The sequence below is a fragment of the Triticum aestivum genome, chromosome 1A (genome assembly GCF_018294505.1).
Source record: "Triticum aestivum cultivar Chinese Spring chromosome 1A, IWGSC CS RefSeq v2.1, whole genome shotgun sequence".
Taxonomy (NCBI): Eukaryota; Viridiplantae; Streptophyta; class Magnoliopsida; order Poales; family Poaceae; genus Triticum; species Triticum aestivum.
The window spans coordinates 500,296,493-500,314,622 of NC_057794.1; the positions used below are offsets into that span (position 1 = coordinate 500,296,493).

Below are 18,130 nucleotides of genomic sequence, written 5' to 3' on the forward strand. Positions count from 1 at the left end.
AGGTTTCACAATAGAATTGCAAAATAAGTTCAGCATGTAAAGGAACGACTATCACAGGACACCATCCATACGAAAAGATGTATGCTGGGTAGTATATTTGTTGCCATCGCACATGTGTTTTCATGCCAATTTATGGATCTCTGCTTATGGGAGGAGGCGGTACTCTGCTTTGCGACTTCCAGACCATACATGTATAAAAAAAATGTAGTAACGGTTGGTGTTACTAGCTTACGATACAAGACCGAACAGCAAAGATACGAGGATTACAAACTAAACACAACAGATTAAAAACCAGCATCCAAGCGCAATAGAACAGAAAATAAACCACTGAGGAACCCCTTTAGGCGCAATAGAACATAAAATAAACTACTGATGAACCGTTTCAAGCGCGATAGAACAGAAAATACATTACGCAAATTGAGATTTGAAGCATGAGCTTGGACACCACCTCCTTTGTCCTGGTAAAATCCTGAGTGGGCCACAAAACATTCCATTGCTAAATGAAGTAGACGGCTGGGACAACATTATAGGCTAGATACAAAAGCTTGGGCTTTGAAAAGAAGGCAAGTCAATTTTCAGGATGGGCACCAACTACATCAGAGAAAGGCTTGGAGGCTTACTGGCTAGCACCACAGGTTGGTGGTCTTGGCAGCCCAATGTTCTATTTAAATTTGGTATACCGCATCTCCTAGACCCTTCTCTTTACACTTTGAGCACCCTATGGAGGGCAAGTCAAAGGGGTCGTCAGTTGACAAATCATGGGTACGCTTGATGTGTGTGAAATACTCGTGACTGCCACATCTCATTTCAATTTGAGCATCTTGAGAAGCTCTACTTCTGACTCGTAGCAGGCTGAATTGCTTAGCAAACCATCTGTGCCGGCGGTGGTAAGGCAATGTGATTTTCATTTCCTTTAGCACTTTTGCATTCAGAACAAAGAACTTGGCAAAGTCAATAGATGAACTCTTGGTGCCGTCATAATTCTTCAACACCACATTTTTGAGATGGAGCTCAAGGGATTCAATTGGGTCCAGTGGATCATAACTCCGGACATTATTGATAACCTCCCATGACTTGAACTGGAGATAAAGACAAAAAACACACAAGAAATTGCCAGCAGGTTAGCAATACAATAGTTGGCTAGATTGCATGCCAATCAAATGCTTAAACTGAAATTTAACGCAAACAACTATGTTTTATACTCACAATGACATACAACCTCTCCAAGCAAGGGAAGCACTTGAGGAAGTTAACCACTGCATCCAAATTAGGGCCAGTAGATCTGAGAGCCAAAACCCTCATGGTGTGCATTTTGGTGGTCAAACTGACAGCAATCATTTTCTGCAAAAAAATGGCAGATATAAGAATAATAGCCTGCACATAAGAATGTCGATTGCAATTGACGAACACTGCTGCTACCTGAAAAACTGAACTTCCAAGGTGGAGTTCAGATATATCTTCAGACAGCATACCCAATATCGCCAGTTTAGGTGCCCCACCAATTATCTTTATGGACTTTGTGCCCACTGGATCAAGACGTAGCAATCTCTCAAGGCACGGGGCGTCCTCAATGACTAACTCATGCAAAAAGAGACCTTGACTGGTCCAGCCGGCGAAAAAGCGTAAACTTTTAAGAGTTTGGGAGCTGATGCAAAGGCGATCAATGCCAAAAACTTTCATCAGCTCAAGGCTTTCCAAGGCAGGGCAGCCAGAGAGCATGCCCTGGAGAACGTCCTCCGAGATGGTGACCCTTTCCAAGGTCAGCTGCTTGAGGCACGGAAACTTCAGGGACAGCTGCGCGATCAAGTTGGGGAAATGGGAGCCGTAGAATGTGGCCACGCGGATAGTGGGCGAAAAGCGGAACACGGACAATGGCAGCAGGCACAACTTGTCCTTGTTGTTGCCCCAGAACGTGTAGGTAAGCTCGAACTCCTCTAGGTTGTCCAGGGCTGGGGAACTAAGCCAGCCTTCGATCTTGTCGTCGTTCTGAGAGATGCAGACCGAGAAGCGGCGTGCGGGGCCAGGATGCTCAGAGAGTATCTTTGTAATCAATTCCTTGCTATTGGGTCCACGGTCTAACGCGAGGTTCAGAGGAGAGGAGAGCCAGAGCGGACGCCACCGGCGGGAGATGGCCTGAGTGCGTGCCCCTTCCTTGGTGGGGAGAAGAGATACGATGCTGCCCAGGACGGCGTCGGGGACACGGCTTATGTGATCGACGCTCCCCCATCAATTTCATCAGTGAGATCGACGCTCCCCACATCAACATCATCGGAGTTGCCACTCCCCGGCGGATCTTGGTCGTCGACAAGATGGAACTTGCGCTTCTTTGAAGCTTGCAGTGCTGCCGTCGCGGCAGCGACGTTAGCGGCAGCGGCAGCCGCCGCCTCCCGTGCAGCCGTCGCCACGGCCGCTGCCTCCTTCGCGTTTAACGCAGCAGCCGAAGCCTTCGCCGCCGCCTCCTTGACGGTCGCCGCTGCCTCCGTCACAGCCGCAGCCGCCGCCGCCGCCTCCTTGGAAGCAGCCGATGCCGCAGCAGCCGCAGCCAGCGCCGTCTCCTTGGCAGCCGCAACAGCAGCTGAGGCCGCCGCCTCCATGGATGGCGGCTTGTGGGAATGTCGTGGTGGAGGATGGGGAACAAATCGAGGGATTGGGGACCGAGGGTTTTGTTCAGCATCGTGCTGCTGGCCACCGTCCAAATAAATCAACGGTTTAGATTGATCCATCTCGTGAGGGAACAGAAAATGAAATGGACGATTTGGCGGCAACTCCATGAGGTTTTGGCGCCAACTTACCTGTCTAGGTGCAGCAGACCATTTTAGTTTTTCTTCACACTTAAGGGAAGTCTCATTTAATAGTTTGAGCTCCTTTAAAAAAAACAGAAGGCTCGGTCTTTTTTGCTTCACGGCTTGTTTGTTTTTTGTAGTGCTACCTGCTTGTTTAAATACAAAAGCCAACAATTGCGGCAGTCGAATTTTGCAACGAGGCCGAAGGCGGGGGTGAGGTGACAAATGGGAGCAAGGAATGTTGATCGCGACGAGGCCGAGCCAAGATCTCGTTGGAGAAGGGGACAGTGCCGCAAGCGGCAGTGAGTCATGACGTCCCAGGTGAAGCTAAGGAAGCAGATTAATTAATATGGTCGAGTGTTAGGAGGCTCCTGTAGTCTGTCAGTACATGGGCCTGCTCCCTTCGATGGCACATGGGGCGGACCCGGATGTACGCCACATCGACCGACGCTTGCTATAAGTACCAACGAAGGAGACATCAAAAAGGCTAGCTGGGTAGTGAGAAGGGTATCAGAGCCAGGTTTCCAGTGCAGCGACGACGGAGAGGGGTGGTAGGTGGTCTCTGATACCACGATGTTAGGGTCTGGATCTCACTTTCTGTACACTCACATATACACCTCCGTCTCTCTCTGATACAATTTGGAAAGAAAGAAAGAAGAAAGGAGATGTCGTGCAGTCGCGGTTCTGATCGAAGCCCGGATAGCTTGTTCGTTATCTCCTTTGTTGGTGCTTACAACAAGCATCGCTCGATGTGGTGCGGGCCCGACCCATGTGATGTCGAAGGGAGCACGCCCATGTCCCGACAGATTACAGGAGCCTCCTAACGTCGAGGTAGGGGGGTGTGGGTCGTTGGAGAAATCTGGTGGTCATAGTGGACGTTTAGAGGGATGGTCTGAGGCAGAGACCGAGCAAGTTGTGACGTCCCAAACAGAGGCGAGGAAGTAGATTGACTAGTGTGGGTCGAGCAGGGGGAGGGGTGTGGGTTATCAGAGAAATCTCATCAAGGGGTATGTTTAGAGAGATGGTTGGAGGCGACAACAGAGTAAGCTTCGACGTCTCGGGTCGGAGGAGGTGGTGCAGGTTGTCGAGGAAATCTGGTCGGTGTGCAGGTTTGGAGGGATGGTCATAGGAGGGCGCATAATGAGCGGGGGAGGCCAGGGAAGGACGGGGCAGCGAGGTGGTCGCAGGAGGCGAAGTTAGACTAGAGAAGGGACGACTGGAGGTTGAAGAACGTTTTCAGGCACCAGACCGGATGAATATGTGCTCCCTTGGAAATAAATATCGTGCAGGAGTTTAAGTGTTTAACCACAAACGGCGCAGCATCTACTGATTTTGTTCTCCTTTCCATTTTACAGCAGCCGATGGAGGGAAAGACAGAGTTTAGGCAGGAGACCTTCTTCAACAGTCCCTACCGCGTCGTTTCGAGGGGTCTTTTTCTGTGTCGAATTGTGCGGTACCTCGCTGCGGCAGTAGTGCAGCAGTACCGCTCCTTAGCGGCAGTACCGCCCTTCCTCCGCGGTAGTACCGCCCGGTTCCCTCTTTCCCTTTACTCTTCGTTCTGCGCGGCAATACCGCCGAAGGGAGCGGTAGTACCGCTTAACCCAGCAGTAGTACCGATGTCTCCTGCGGTACTACCACCCCAAGGTTCATGTTTTGTTGCTCATTTTCCCTGTTTCTTCCACCTGAGCGGTAGTACCGCTCGTGGAGCGGTTCCGCTCGTGTGCGGGCTGAGCACATAACGGTTGGATTCGGGAGGCCCTATAAAAGCGGGTCTTCTTCCCCAATGAACCTTATCCTTTGAGCTCGTGTTCTTCCCCCATTGTTGACCTTCTTTGAGCTTGCTAACTCTCAATCCATCCATGGTTTCTTGCTAGTTTTTGAGGGAAAAGAGAGAGGAGATCTAGATCCACATTTCCACCAATCACTTTCTCCTCTATGTGAGAGGAACCTCTTGGATCTAGATCTTGGAGTTCTTTGTGTTCTCTTTCTTGTTCTTCCTCTCATTTTCCTCCCTAGCATTAGTTGCTTCGGTGGGATTTGAGAGAGAAGGACTTTGGGCACTCCGTGTGCCCTTGCCATTGCATTTGGTGCATCGTTTTGAGTTCTCCATGGTGATATGTGGAAGTTACAAGTTGAGAAGCTTATTACTCTTGGGTGCTTGGTACCCTTGAGTTTGTTCCTCTTGGGTGCTTGGGCGCCCTAGACAGTTGGTGGTGTTCGGAGCTCAATCATTGTGGTGTAAAGCTCCGAGCAAGCGTCGGGGTCTCCAATTAGGTTGTGGAGATCGCCCCGAGCAATTTGACGGGTACCGGTGACCGCCCCCAAGGGTTGCCAAAGTGTACGGGTTCGGTGACCGCCCCCAAGGGTTGCCATTTGTACGGGTTCGGTGATTGCCCTCAAGGGTCCCTTAGTGGAATCACGGCATCTTGCATTGTGCGAGGGCGTGTGGAGATTACGGTGGCCCTAGTGGCTTCTTGAGGAGCATTGTGCCTCCACACCGCTCCAAACAGAGATTAGCATCCGCAAGGGTGTGAACTTCGGTATACATCGTCGTCTCCGCGTGCCTCGGTTATCTCTTACCCGAGCTCTTTACTTATGCACTTTACTTTATGATAGCCATATTGTTTCTTGTCATATATCTTGCTATCACCTACTGGTTTATCTTGCTTAGCATAAGTTGTTGGTACACATAGGTGAGCCTAGTTATTGCAGGTTTTGTGCTTGACAAATTAACCGCTAGGTTTATTCCGCATTTGTTCAAGTCTAAACTGTAATTATTTTAAAAGCGCCTATTCACCCCCCCTCTAGGCGACATCCACGGTCTTTCACCCGGGTGTACGCCACATCAACTGATGCTTACTATAAGTAGCAACAAAGGAGACATCGAAAAGACTAGCGGGGCAGTGAAAAGGGTATTAGAGCCAGGTTTCCAGTGCGGTGGCGGCGAAGAGGGGTGGTAGGTGGTCTCTGATACCATGATGTTAGGGTCTGGATCTCACTTTTTGTATTACGCTCATAGATACACCTCTATCTCTCTCTAATACAATTTGGAAAGAAAGAAAAAAAGATGTCGCGCCCTTGCCGTTCTGATCCAAGCCTGGATAGCCTATTTGTTGTCTCCTTCGTTGGAGTATTTAACAAAAAACTACCACAATTCGTGGAACCGTGCCTACAAACTACCACTTTACAAATTTGTGCGGAAAACTATCATTTTTCATTAATCTTTGACAAAAAACACTAACGACTGATTTCGACGAAATTAAACTCGAATATGACAGCGCCGCCGGAGTATTTCATCTTCTCCGCCTCCGGTGAAGGCTGCCGCCGCCTCGATCTCTTTCTCCGGCTTCAGGTCCGTGCAGTGCCGGAACCAAGGCCACGGCTGCCGGGCCGAGGTCTCCGGCTGCCGTGCCGAGGAGCATGACGAGGCATCACATTCAAGCTCCTCCCCAGCGAGCAGTGCTGCAGCCTCGCCGTGCTCGCCGCCAGGCCGCACGGAAGCATGCCCGCCCCTTGCATGGAGACGAGCTGCCAGCCGGAGTCGACCCCGGCTATGCCTCCTCTCTCCTCCGTAGGTGCGCGTGCTCGGGGCGGTCGCCTGCCGTGCGCTCTGGTGGGAGAGGCTCCGCCTTGCGCACTGCTACCCGACGACCGGCGGCTCCCCAATCTGCTTCGTCGCGCGGCAGGTTCCGGCTGCGCGGCATCTTCCAGTGACCTGCTAGCCAAGGCGGAGGCGGGAATGAGCTTGCCGGCAACAGGGACCCGATTGCTTTTTTTCGTGTCTTTGCAGGGACCTGATTGCGTTTTTATTTTTTCATAATCGAGTTTAAACAAGTTGAATCGGGCATTTTTCATACATGGTAGTTTTTAGTCAAAGATTAGTGAAAAAATGGTAGTTTTTCGCACAAATTTGTAAAATGATAGTTTATAGACACGGTTTCACGAATTGTGGTAGTTTTTTTGTTAAATACTGCCTTCGTTGGTACTTATAGCAAGCATCGCTCGATGTGGCGTACGCCCAGGTCCCGCTCATGTGTTGTCGAAGGGAGCAGGCCCATGTACCGACACATTACAGGAGCCTCCTAACATCGAGGTAAGGGGTATGGGTCATCGGAGAAATCTGGTCACAATGCATGTTTAGACGGGTGGTCTGAGGCAGCGGCAGAAAAGCTCGTCCCAACCGGAGGCGAGGAAGCGGATCGACTAGTGTGGGTCGAGGAGGGGGAGGGGTGCGGGTTGTCAGGGAAATCTGAACGGGGTACATGTTTAGAGGGATGATCGGAGGCAACGACAGAGTAAGCTGCGACGTCTCAGGTCGAAGGAGAGGGTGCAGGTCATCAAGGAAATCTGGTCGGTGTACAGATTTGTAGGGATGGTCGGAGGCGGCATCAGAACGAGTGGGGGAGGCCAGGGAATGACGGGGCAGCGAGGTGGTCGGTCGATGCTAGAAGGTAGACCAGAGAAGGTACGGCTGGAGGTTGAAGAACGTTCTCAGGCACCAGACCAGATGAATATGTGCTCCCTTAGAAATAAATATCGTGCAGGAGTTTAAGTGTTTAACCACAAACGGCGCAGCATCTACTGTTTTTGTTCCCCTTTCCATTTTACAGCAGCCGGTGGAGGGAAAGACAGAGTTCAGGCAGGAGACTGCACGTTCAGCTAGTACAAATTCGATCTGAAATGGAGAAGTCTACTGCTGCCCGGGTCGCAGGGATGAGAGGACGACGTCCTGCAGGGCGCTGTCCTTCTGCATCGCCGCCTTGAACTCGTCGAAGGTGACCTCGCCGTCGCCGTTGGCGTCCATCGTGTCGAACATCTCGTCCAGCTTCCCCGGCTCCGCGATGTCCCCCGGGAGGCACTCCTCAGGCAGCGCCTAGCAGCCACAGCAACAAGTTTGTGTTCAGAACAACAATCTGATCTGGTACAGTACAGGTAGTGTGTAGTGTCTCTGTGTCTGCCCTGCTTACCCGGAGCATCGAAGCCAGCTCTTCCTTGCTGATGCAGCCCGACCGATCGGCATCGTACATCTGAAACAGTAGTGTTTTTGGTCAGATCATCATCACAAGAACCTTCTCCAGTAGAGTCACGCTGTTTTGGGGTTTACCTGGAAGCAGAGCCGCAGAGCGTCGTCGCCCCGCGAGTTCCTCAGGCTGGAGAGCCCGCAAAGGATCTCCCTCATGTCCACGGTTCCGTCACGGTTGTTGTCGAACAAATCAAATACACGAGGAGCTAGAGGGATCAGCGAGTCCATCTTCATTGCTTTCAGCACCTGCTCGAATTCTGTTAGTGTGGCGTTCTCTCCATCTGCGCATCTGCAACAGGAGCACTTTGTAGATAAATTCAAGTATTGAGCCAAAATATAGCCGGTATCAAATGTACTGATTGAAGAAACACACAACTACGCTATTCATCTTGTCACTAACTGAGAAATGTTGTCACTGTTCAAGTAATAAACAATATTTTGAAGATTGGACACTCACATCCGTGCAAAATGTTGCCTCAGGTTATCTAGCTCTTCCGAGGTAAGGTCATGGGTTCCTAAAAGACTCCTCAGCCTTTTTGTCCTCAATGCCACTTTGCTGCTCAGGACGCTGGCTATTGCTGCTGCCCGCAATTTCCTTCTAGCATTGAACCTCTGCAGTTTCGAGACAACCTCTGCGTCGATGCGATCTTGCTTGGCGCAGTCTCCTATCACCCAAGGATGCATCAAAAGCTGGTTTTTCATCATAACGGGCCCACAGTTAACTACAGTTATATCGACTAATAAGTAGAGTGCGAAGAGCAAAAAGGGAGCACGAGACGGACATCACTCGCAGTGGGCCTTCTGTAAGGTTCAACGGAAAGCAGACTGGAAATCAAATCTTTGGCTGATGAAGTTATTGTTTTCCATGTATGCTCCTGAAAACTGAATTCACCCTGAAAGAAGCACATCAAACAAACGACATTAGATTAGACTCTGACTAGTGCAAGATTGGTGGGTTCTTTGTTGAAGCAAGCAATCAAGGGAATTTGTATATATAGACACTCAAGTGCTCAAGTTCTTCAGACACCTATTAGTTTTGGGGACTTAATTCTTCAAAGAAAAAAAGGTGTCAATTCCTTTTTCAGTGGCTTACGACACAATCTTCAATTAACCCCACATCATAATACTCGCAAAAAAGATATCCATAAGGGCCCTTATTTTGGCTCACTCTCTAAGAAAATATTTTGTTTGCATGCTCAAAGGAATCTCCAGTTAGCTACTGACTCACACATCTCAAAGAAACTTGCCCATTGGAAGTTTGGAGCTGGACATCAGATAAGACAAATTGGAATTCAAGTAGCAACAACTAACAGAAGAATAAAATTCAGCAATGATTGGCAGTCATGTCTCTGTACTATTCAAGGTCAATTGCTCCAAACCAGTTGACAGAAGGTGGACACTCATGCTAACTTTGCAGACTGAATCAAAATGCCTCACCCATAATTTATACTGGAAGAGCGTTTACAGAACTTATAAACCACAAATATTATATTCGCAGGCACGGTGATTCTGTTTCACAAGAAAATGCAAAGATCATTCCGGGAAACTGATTTAACTCCCTTCCCACTACAAGTGTGTCTACATAATCAATCAACATTGTCCTAGCTGGTTGTAGAAATACTAACAGGGTTAAGATTGCACAACATTTTCAAACCAATCACTGCACAACATTTTCCCCATATGAATCACAATGAAAATCCAAACCAGTTTAATCACCACTGAAGAACATTTTAAATTTCCGAAAAAAGAGGACATTTTCCTCAGATGTTAGTTGAGAGGAAGAGGAATGCTTACTTGCAGGATCCTTTGCTGCTTTTCTTGATTGGTTGCAGCATGAAATGGTGGGCACCTGAAATATATACAGATCAAAGTCTGCAAACTGCAATGACGAAATCATGCCAAGGAAATTACTACTCCTACAAGACAGGATGACCAACATACCCGGACAAAAGAATATACAGAATCACCCCAACAGACCACATATCACTTGCAGTCGAAACCTCTTGCCGCGAGAGTGCCTCTGGTGAAACATAATCTACCGACCCAAACAGCGCCACAACCGGGTCACTGAAATCTTCTACAGAACTCAAACCGAAATCCATAATCTTCAGCGTGGAATCTTCTTTTCTGTCCGAGAAGAGGCAGTTCTCTGGCTTCAAGTCCCTGTGTATGATGTTGGCCTTGTGAAGAGCCTTCAACCCACCAGCAATCTGCCTAACAACAGCGGCCGCATCAAACTCCGAGTACCGCTCGCGCCCTATGATCCTGTCAAACAGCTCGCCACCCGAGCACAGCTCGAGGACGAGGTGTACGCCGTGCGCATCCTCGTACACATCGTGCAGGCTGATGACGTTCGGGTGCGGCGCGACGTTCTCCACTATCCTCCTCATGACAAGAATCTCGTTGGTGAGCAGCGCGTCGGAGATGGATACCTGCTTCCACAGCGGGAGGCCGCCCGAGCTCGGCGCGCCCTTTGACCCCTGCTGCATCCCCATCATCGCAGGGCCGAGCCTTCGGAGAGTCTTTATTGCGACCTGGGTCTTTCCATCATCAGACTTGCTCACACCTCTTCTGACTATGGAAAAACCGCCTCGGCCAAGGACATCCGCAACTTCATAGTCATCGGACAGCCTTCTGCTTTCAGTTGTTGACATTGTGCAGCAGCAAGAGCAGCTTCAACTGGCTATTTGACCAAAGAACCTGAAACTTGAGGAAGCAAACACCAGTAAGGCCCCTAGAGCCTTAGAGGGCAGGAGCAACCGGGGCTGGCGGTGAACCGGCACGAATCGACCTGCTTCACACGAGAAATGAAAACGGTAAGCACTGCTAGCGGAAGAACAAACTGATCGCAGGTGTCTCTGAGGGGGAGAGAAGGGAGATTGGGGAACAGCAGAGCAGGAACTGGAAACAGTAGTTGTGGAGCTGATAGGGACTTCATATATAAACATCTGCCCTGTGGCAATTATACAGAGAGCATAACGGAGGGGGTGTGGGGAGATTGTGACGGCAGAAGAAAGGGACATGTGCCAACAACCAGCAAAAGGGAATAAACTCACCAGGTACTTCCTTTTTTTGCAGAGGGCAAGATGACAAGAGCAGAGCAGATGATGGTTGAGGAGATGCTAATTGTGTTGACCTGGTCGCTAGCCACTGCTCTGGGCCGGGGCTGCTACTTTGACTTGGTCTTCACTCGGTGAGGCCAGACTTGGTTCTAGGTTACTGCTTTCTCATGCACTATTATTGATTGATGGAGCTTTCTTCTTCAGCCGGTGAACACGAGAGCATATTGTGCCTGAACAGAACCCATTTTTTATTGCAGAGAAGAGGCCCAGTAGAGCAACTGTGTCCACTTTGCAGTTGATCTATCTATCTGACTTGGTATTACAGTACTCAATTACATTTTAGACTGCACAGAAGGCAATTCCTAAAAGCAGTCCCAACTACTGGCAATGCTGTACTAAACAAATGGAGAAAACAGTGGGGTATTTGTTTATGCATGAAACTAACAAGATTGCTCAAGGAAACAAAGAGTGTATTATTGCTATTAGTTACTACTCCCTCCGTCCCATAATGTAAGACATTTTTTGACACTACACTAGTGTAAAGTGTCAAAAAGCGTCCTATATTATGGGATGGAGGGAGTACCATGTAATCGATGTCATGAGGAACAGGTACTTTCTACTACTAGGGCGTATGTGATTTCAACTGTCAAATCATAGAGATGCGATGATAATTTAGAAAGATAACCATTGCTTTAAACCACTCATCAAGAAATCACAAGCGAAATAAAACTGAACATCACAAGAGAAATAAAACTGTAACAGTAAAACAAAGAAATTATATCTTTCACGAACGGACTGCCTTCAAAACTCACACACAAATAGGTTGCTACTAGGATAACAATGGGTTCATAACTTCCAAGATTAGACGACAATATCCTACATAGATAGTATACTGATGGCTCCAAGCAAATGTTTCCACCACGGCAACACCCACAGAGAGGTGCATCGAAAAACTGAAGTTTCCATATGAACTACGCTGAATCCCCAAAATCAATTGCTCTTCTGACTCTTCAGATCTATCAGCCCGTATGCCCCCTGTCTGTCCCTGGATATTTTCAACTCCTTCCTTCGACGGTTCCTTCGCTCACTTCTAGTTGATTTTTTCTTGCCACCTGTTTCTTCTTCACTTGTTAACTTGCCCTCCTCTGGCTTTCCAGAACTAGGGTCTTCCTCCGACCTGGATTCCTTGCCAGTCTTGGCCTTCTTGCTCTTCTTTGACTTTGTCTTGGCATCTGCATCTTCTTGCTCACTTGTCAACTTGACTTCCTCTGCCTTTTCAGGACCAGGACCATCCTCGGACCTGGATCTCTTCCCAGTCTTGTGCTTCTTGCTTTTTGACTCTGTCTTGCCATCAGTTTCTTCTTGTTCACTTGTTGGCTTATCTGTCTCTGGCCTCCCAGAACTAGGGCCTTCCCCAGACTTAGATTTCTTGTGAGATTTGACCTTCTTGCCTTCTATCTTCTGTCCTCCAAGGATCAAATCTTTGCTCAGCTTCTTATGATGAGTCACCTGCCATTCATCCTCCCTATATGGTGCTAGCTTCTTCATGGATACATATTGGTTCAGATCCCTGTCATCTGATTGCAGTATCTCATACGTCTCCAGTCCAAAACTGTTTGGCTGAACTTGCCTATACTTGAACCGTGTCTTCAGATCTCCAATGGTGTCCTCATAGTCTAGCTTATAATACTCATCAAGCTCCTTCTCAAGCTCCACCTTGTCCTTGAGAGAGATCTTCCCCTTCTTTTTCTCGCCTTCCTCCTCACCATTTGCAAGCTCCTTATTTTTCTTCTTCTCACCAGTGGCAGTAGACCCTTCTTTACCATCAGGTGCCCAATCTTTAGGTAACCCAAGCAATTCATCTTCCTTGTCAAAATCAGGTTTGACCAAATCCAAATCATCTCCACTTCCAAACCCAGGATCAACCTCATCAGCACCATAGTAGCTGTCATCAAACATCTCCTGCATTTTCCTGTCATAATCCTCTGGATCAAAATCTTCCTCCAAGTCATCTGCACCAAGCTTACAGGCAGCTTCCCCTTCAATTCCAGCAATCATCCGGATCTTCTCAAGCTTCTCAGCAATCTCTTTCTTCTTCAAATTCTTGAGATGCTTCAGCTCCTCTGCCTGCTCCTGCTTGGCTCGCGCAAGCCGTTCCTCTTTGCTCTTGCGCTGCTTCTTTCTGCTGCTCTCCTTCTTCCTCACAGACCCCTCAACAACCCGGGGATGTCCCATTACCCGATCAGTCACCACTCCCTCTGAAGCTTCCACCTCCTCATGCCGGAATTTATAATTCCCCAACTTATTATAAATATCCTCATAGTCCTCCTGAGTTTCGATCACATCCTCTTCCTGTGAGACCTCCTGGATATCATCCAGCGAGAACTTCTCCGGCGCTGGTTCAAGGTAGGGCCTATTGAGGATGTAATTCTTCAAAAACTTCTCATTGTCATCCAGCTTGTCATCATCCCCAAAAACCTCACCCAACAGCTCCTCGGTCTGCTTCTCGTCTTCGTCCTCTTCGCTGTCGCCACCATCTCCTTCAGCCTGCTTCGCCTTGAACAGATCTTCCTCCTCATCATCGCCATCCCCCAATGCCTTCTTCTCCGCCTCAAGGAACTCCTTGAGCCCGTCCCTCTGGAGCTCGTTGTACGCAATCCGGTCATACTTGCTGCCGCGGCCAGCCTGCGCGGCAAACTCGGGGCCCTCCTCGAGCAGGTGCTGAGCGTTGACGTCCTTGAGGTACAGCGGCCGCTCCTTCTTGGCCTTCTTCCCCTCCTTGGGCTCCCCCTCGGCGCCGTCCTCGTCCTCGTCCTCCGACGAGGAGGAGTACACCTTGGCGTCCTTGTCGAAGATGGCGCTGTCGCCGCTGCGGATGCGGCGGATGACCTGGAGCACGCGGCGGTCGACGCGGCGGGAGGCGGCGGCGACGGCCTCGTCCTCGTCCGACTCGTCGTCGGAGTCGTCGTCGTCCTCGTCGTCTGGGTCGGCGACGAGGGCCTCCTTCTTCTTCTTCTCCTTGAGGCGGTCCAGCGCCTCGCGCCGCTTCTTGTGCTCGTAGCGGCGAGCGTACCCCTCGTCGATCTGGAAGTTCGAGTAGTCCTCGGCGGGGCCGTCCGAGTCGTCGTCGGAGCCCGCGAGGATGTCCAGCACCCTCCTCTTCCCCTCCCCCTCCCCCTCTCCACTCATCTCCTCCGGCGACGCCTTTATTGCTGCGGCGGCGGCGCTGCTCGTGCTAGGGTTTTTGCGAATGGAGACACACCGCGTAGGGGGGCTACGGATCAACCGGTACCTCTATTTACGACCGAGCAGTCTGGCAACACGGGCCCACCTCGCCAGCTCAACGCGATGGCCCGTTGGGTTCATTCTCGGCCCAATGAGGCCCGGTCCAGCCCATATCCGTCGCGGCAGTCTCGTCCGCGCGGCCGCACCTATATAGCCCCTGCCGCTAAACCCTAGCGAGCCCTCCATTTGCGCCGCCGCCTCCCCCGAAGCCATCCGCACCCCCTTCCCCACGCTCGCTCGCCCGACGCGATGGCTCCCACCAAGAAGGCGGTACGTACCCTAATCGATCCCCGCCCGCCGCTCCTTCCATTTCAGCTTGATTCGTTCCTCGGTTGATGCGGTGGTTTTCTCTTTTCTGAGAGATCTTCTCACTGTTTTTCGATTGGTGATGGGTGCGCTCTGCAGAAGAAGAGCGGGGAGAACATCAACAACAAGCTGCAGCTGGTGATGAAGAGCGGCAAGTACACGCTCGGCTACAAGACCGTCCTCAAGACGCTGCGCAGCTCCAAGGGTATGGATCTATTTGTCATTGTTGATTTATTTGTCGTTGTGGCTGATCTGCTAGTTCCTTGGTCTGCTGGATCCGAAGGGTCGTACTGTAACTTACGCTTGGGACTATGTTAATTCCGGTGATGCGTGATTAGCTTCTGTAGAATGAGGTGGTTAATGTCTGATTTGTGGCTGTCAATTGCTTGCTGTACTTATTTGTGGGATAAGCTGAACTGTATATGTATTCTCTGCATGTTTGTAATGGTGCCCAGTGAAGTTTGTAGCGGTGAAACTTTTAGTTCGTAGAATGGGACTGAAGTTTACCTCATTGGCTTGCTTTTGCCGTGCCTTAGAGATGAATACAGCGCCCTAGAACAAGCCACTTCTTAGTTATGACTTCTGCCAGACCTTTTAAATGTCTAGTGGACAATGGGAGGTTGAAATATTTCTGTTTGCTGATAGCTGTTTGTGCTGTGTTTTCGGTTGTGTGTTGGAAGTTGTCTTGTAGTTTTTTCCGATGAATTTAGTTTGTAGAGTGGGACACATTGTTGTTTGTACCTATCAAATTAGTTTGTAGACTGGGACTGAAGTTTACCTCACTGGCTTGCTTTGGCTGTGCCTTAGAGATGAATACAGCTCCCTAAAACAAGCCACCTCTTGTATTGAGACTTCTACAAGACCTCCTCCATGTCTAGTGGACAGTGGGAGGTTGAATATTTCTATTTGCTGAATTAAGTTTGTACTGCAGTTTAGCTTGTTGTCTTGCTTTTGGTGTGCCTAAGAGGTGGATGCATTGCCTGAGGCAATTGCATCTTTGTTGGGCAGTTTGGAGTTTAAAACTGATACAGCCAGATGAGTTTTCTTGCCATTTAGGGCGTTTATAGATTGTTTTTCTCTTTTTTTCATTTCTACAATTTTATTCCAGTGGTTTGTGCTTTTGTAATGATTTTTACTTTTTGTTGTGTTAGAATATTGGACTGTAGAACGGGACTGAAATTTGGCTCCTTGGCATCTTTTGCCGCCATGGAGATGAATGCAGGGCCCTAGAATCATTTCAGCCTACCTTTTAAGACTTCCCATGTATCATTATCTGGGGAACAATTGGAGGATGAAATATTTTTTGTTATATGTTGAAAATATTCTCTGTTGTTCTATCAAATGGTTCCATGGAATCACCTGTGCCACAGGATGGCATTGCTATATTCGTTGCACTCATAAGATTGCTCTAGTGTTCACCTGTTTACATGTGATTCTGAGTACTAATATGAGAATTTGTTTCAATATTCAGGGAAGCTGATCATCCTCGCGAACAACTGCCCTCCCCTTAGGAAGTCAGAGATTGAGTACTACGCTATGTTGGCGAAAATTAGCGTGCACCACTTCCACGGAAGTAAGATAATTTTGCTCTTTCAGGCCCTTTTTTTTTGTCCGATTGCTTCTCTCTTATAGCACCTTATGCGCAAATAGTTGTCTGCCTGTTTAATTGTGCTAATAATTTGCATTGTGTTTCAGACAATGTTGATCTTGGAACTGCCTGCGGCAAGTACTACCGGGTGTGCTGCCTCAGCATCCTTGACCCTGGTTCGTTGCCATTCAGATCACTTGCATTTGTTTCCTCTTGCTCCCTGTAATATCTGCTGACACCAGTTACATTGTTCAGGTGACTCGGACATCATCAGCACCACCACCACCACCCAGTGAAGAGAAGAGAGCTTTCTACCTATTTTATTTAGTCGAGTTGTAGGGTCCTGTTGTGCTCTTGGAACCACTCTTGTTATCTTCGGTTTGTGTACCTTTTTGCGACGCTGAGTTGGAGCTGTCATACAGATAATACTTCATATGGTTGTTCTGCTGGACATTCATGTGGTTTTGTTTTCATGATATCGTTGTTTCCATCTTGCTGTTGTTTGCTAAGTGTTTTTTGATTCACACAAATCTATGATTCTATTCACATGAATCATTTTCTAAATCTCCACCAAATCCCTTGATTTTCCTAATTCTAGTACTCCCTCCGTAAACTAATATAAGAGTGTTTAGAATACTAAAGTAGTGACCTAAACACTCTTATATTAGTTTACAGAGGGAGTACATGCTAACTGAAACTTGGGCTAGAACATAAAGCTGAATGGCTAATTATAATTCAATGTTTCCAACGATTGATCAGTTAGAGCAACACGCCAACTCAAATGTTTTTGGTTCAACGCTGGTTGAGAGAACTGGTTGAGAGAAACAGATGAAAAAGCCAACCCAACATGTCGACACCCGACCCAGCGATCGCTTTTTGTTCGCGTCTGGCCCATTTCAGGACCAAATTTGAGCAGGGTTTGCCTTGGTGTGATACCCTCCCCCCTCCTCCGCCCTTCCCTACCTTTCCCAAAAACCCTCCCATAAACTTGCCATGGACGACGCGTCGAAGTTTGCGTTTGGCCCATTTTAGGACCAAATTTGAGCAGGGTTTGGCTCGGTGCGAACGGTGTGATGCCAGCCCTTGTACCCTCCCCCCTCCTCCCCTTTCCCTTCCTTTCCCCAAAACCCTCAACTTGCCATGGACGACGCGTCACCTTTGTTGGGCTTGCCATGGACTATTTGTCGAACCTTGACCTTTGCCATGGACGACGTGTCGAACCTCTACGCTTTTGCCATGGACGACGTGTTGAACCTTTGTTGGCCTTGCCTCCATCGCCGGCAAGCCTTGCGACGTCCGCAAAAAGGTGGCGCCGTTCAAGGAGTCGACGGACACGCAGCGGGCCATTCAGTCGGCCAAGAGGGTTGGCCGGAGGAAGCTGGAAGCCGACAAGAAGCCACCATCGTGGAGAACATGGCCCTCGTCGCAGCGGCCATGAAGCAGGCCCTACTCTACCTAGGGTTTGACAACGGCCCTAGCCAGCACGAGCTTCTCGGCCATTTGTTCCCGACGGCCAAAGTCGTTGTGCACGTCTACCACACCGCAGACGCCTGACTTCCATCCCCACCTGCAGGCCTTCGGTTTCTCTACCTCTCTTGTGGACTGCTCGCCGGAGGTGAGAGTGGTCGTGCCGACCACGCCAGCGCCCATGGCCATCGACCTCAAAGCCACACCTGTGGCCGGTGGGTCATCCACCGCGGGCCAAAGCAAACCGCCGCATGAGATCCCCACCGACATGCGTCCCGACGTTCGCAACCTGTTCGACACAATGTCGGCGACCACGAATGATGACACGACAAACCGTTTCGTCATGGAGAACATCATCTTTGAGGGCGGCGTCAATGGCACGACCTACGATACCGATGAGACCCAAAGCCAAGACGGCCACGCCACCTTCACGACAGGTCACGAGGGCCCGACCGACCCCTTCATGCAAGGCCATGGTGGCGCGGCTGTCCCCTACCCGCAAGGCCAATATGGCATTGACAACATGTCCCCGCAAGGCCACGATTTCCCGGACGACTACGGCCTGGAAGAAGATGAAGTGGACATAAATGGGGAGCCTTTATTTGCCGACGAGCTC

The 18,130-nt window shown here is 49.4% G+C and overlaps 4 protein-coding genes across 4 annotated transcripts; 1 reads left to right on the top strand and 3 right to left on the bottom strand.

Moving 5' to 3' along the window:
- Window positions 1-438: 438 nt before the first annotated feature.
- LOC123191595 (putative FBD-associated F-box protein At5g22720) lies at window positions 439-2,594 on the bottom strand. Its single transcript, XM_044604294.1, has 4 exons — window positions 2,279-2,594; window positions 1,420-2,228; window positions 1,207-1,341; window positions 439-1,079 (listed from the first exon to the last, which is right to left on the bottom strand). The coding sequence occupies exons 1-4, from the start codon at window positions 2,592-2,594 to the stop codon at window positions 666-668; spliced, it is 1,674 nt and encodes a 557-aa protein (XP_044460229.1). The 3' UTR covers window positions 439-665.
- Window positions 2,595-7,271: 4,677 nt separating this feature from the next.
- On the bottom strand, window positions 7,272-11,159 carry LOC123060536 (calcium-dependent protein kinase 1-like). The gene is made up of 8 exons (NM_001420654.1): window positions 10,863-11,159; window positions 9,748-10,597; window positions 9,601-9,655; window positions 8,589-8,699; window positions 8,264-8,496; window positions 7,888-8,095; window positions 7,751-7,810; window positions 7,272-7,656 (listed from the first exon to the last, which is right to left on the bottom strand). Exons 2-8 carry the CDS (start codon window positions 10,458-10,460, stop codon window positions 7,474-7,476), a joined length of 1,563 nt encoding a protein of 520 aa, NP_001407583.1. The 5' UTR covers window positions 10,461-10,597; window positions 10,863-11,159; the 3' UTR covers window positions 7,272-7,473.
- A 388-nt stretch (window positions 11,160-11,547) lies between these two features.
- LOC129785821 (KRI1-like family) lies at window positions 11,548-14,106 on the bottom strand. The gene has a single exon (NM_001420652.1). It carries the CDS (start codon window positions 14,055-14,057, stop codon window positions 11,859-11,861), a length of 2,199 nt encoding a protein of 732 aa, NP_001407581.1. The 5' UTR covers window positions 14,058-14,106; the 3' UTR covers window positions 11,548-11,858.
- A 180-nt stretch (window positions 14,107-14,286) lies between these two features.
- Window positions 14,287-16,535, top strand: LOC123060527 (60S ribosomal protein L30). Its single transcript, XM_044483284.1, has 5 exons — window positions 14,287-14,423; window positions 14,559-14,664; window positions 15,931-16,032; window positions 16,155-16,223; window positions 16,303-16,535. The coding sequence occupies exons 1-5, from the start codon at window positions 14,403-14,405 to the stop codon at window positions 16,341-16,343; spliced, it is 339 nt and encodes a 112-aa protein (XP_044339219.1). The 5' UTR covers window positions 14,287-14,402; the 3' UTR covers window positions 16,344-16,535.
- Window positions 16,536-18,130: the final 1,595 nt, after the last annotated feature.

Excerpts from the sequence above, each read along its gene's own strand:
- LOC123191595 (XM_044604294.1), bottom strand. The coding sequence starts at position 2,594 with ATGGAGGCGGCGGCCTCAGCTGCTGTTGCGGCTGCCAAGGAGACGGCG. Across the intron at positions 1,342-1,419 it reads TTGGAAGTTCAGTTTTTCAG|AAAATGATTGCTGTCAGTTT; the intron begins GTAGCAGCAGTG and ends ATTTTTTTGCAG. Across the intron at positions 1,080-1,206 it reads TGGAGAGGTTGTATGTCATT|TTCAAGTCATGGGAGGTTAT; the intron begins GTGAGTATAAAA and ends CTTTATCTCCAG.
- LOC123060536 (NM_001420654.1), bottom strand. The coding sequence starts at position 10,460 with ATGTCAACAACTGAAAGCAGAAGGCTGTCCGATGACTATGAAGTTGCG. Across the intron at positions 8,497-8,588 it reads GAAGGCCCACTGCGAGTGAT|CTTTTGATGCATCCTTGGGT; the intron begins GTCCGTCTCGTG and ends ATGAAAAACCAG. Across the intron at positions 7,657-7,750 it reads AGCTGGCTTCGATGCTCCGG|GCGCTGCCTGAGGAGTGCCT; the intron begins GTAAGCAGGGCA and ends TGTGGCTGCTAG.
- LOC129785821 (NM_001420652.1), bottom strand. The coding sequence starts at position 14,057 with ATGAGTGGAGAGGGGGAGGGGGAGGGGAAGAGGAGGGTGCTGGACATC.
- LOC123060527 (XM_044483284.1), top strand. The coding sequence starts at position 14,403 with ATGGCTCCCACCAAGAAGGCG. Across the intron at positions 14,424-14,558 it reads TGGCTCCCACCAAGAAGGCG|AAGAAGAGCGGGGAGAACAT; the intron begins GTACGTACCCTA and ends TGCGCTCTGCAG. Across the intron at positions 16,033-16,154 it reads CGTGCACCACTTCCACGGAA|ACAATGTTGATCTTGGAACT; the intron begins GTAAGATAATTT and ends ATTGTGTTTCAG.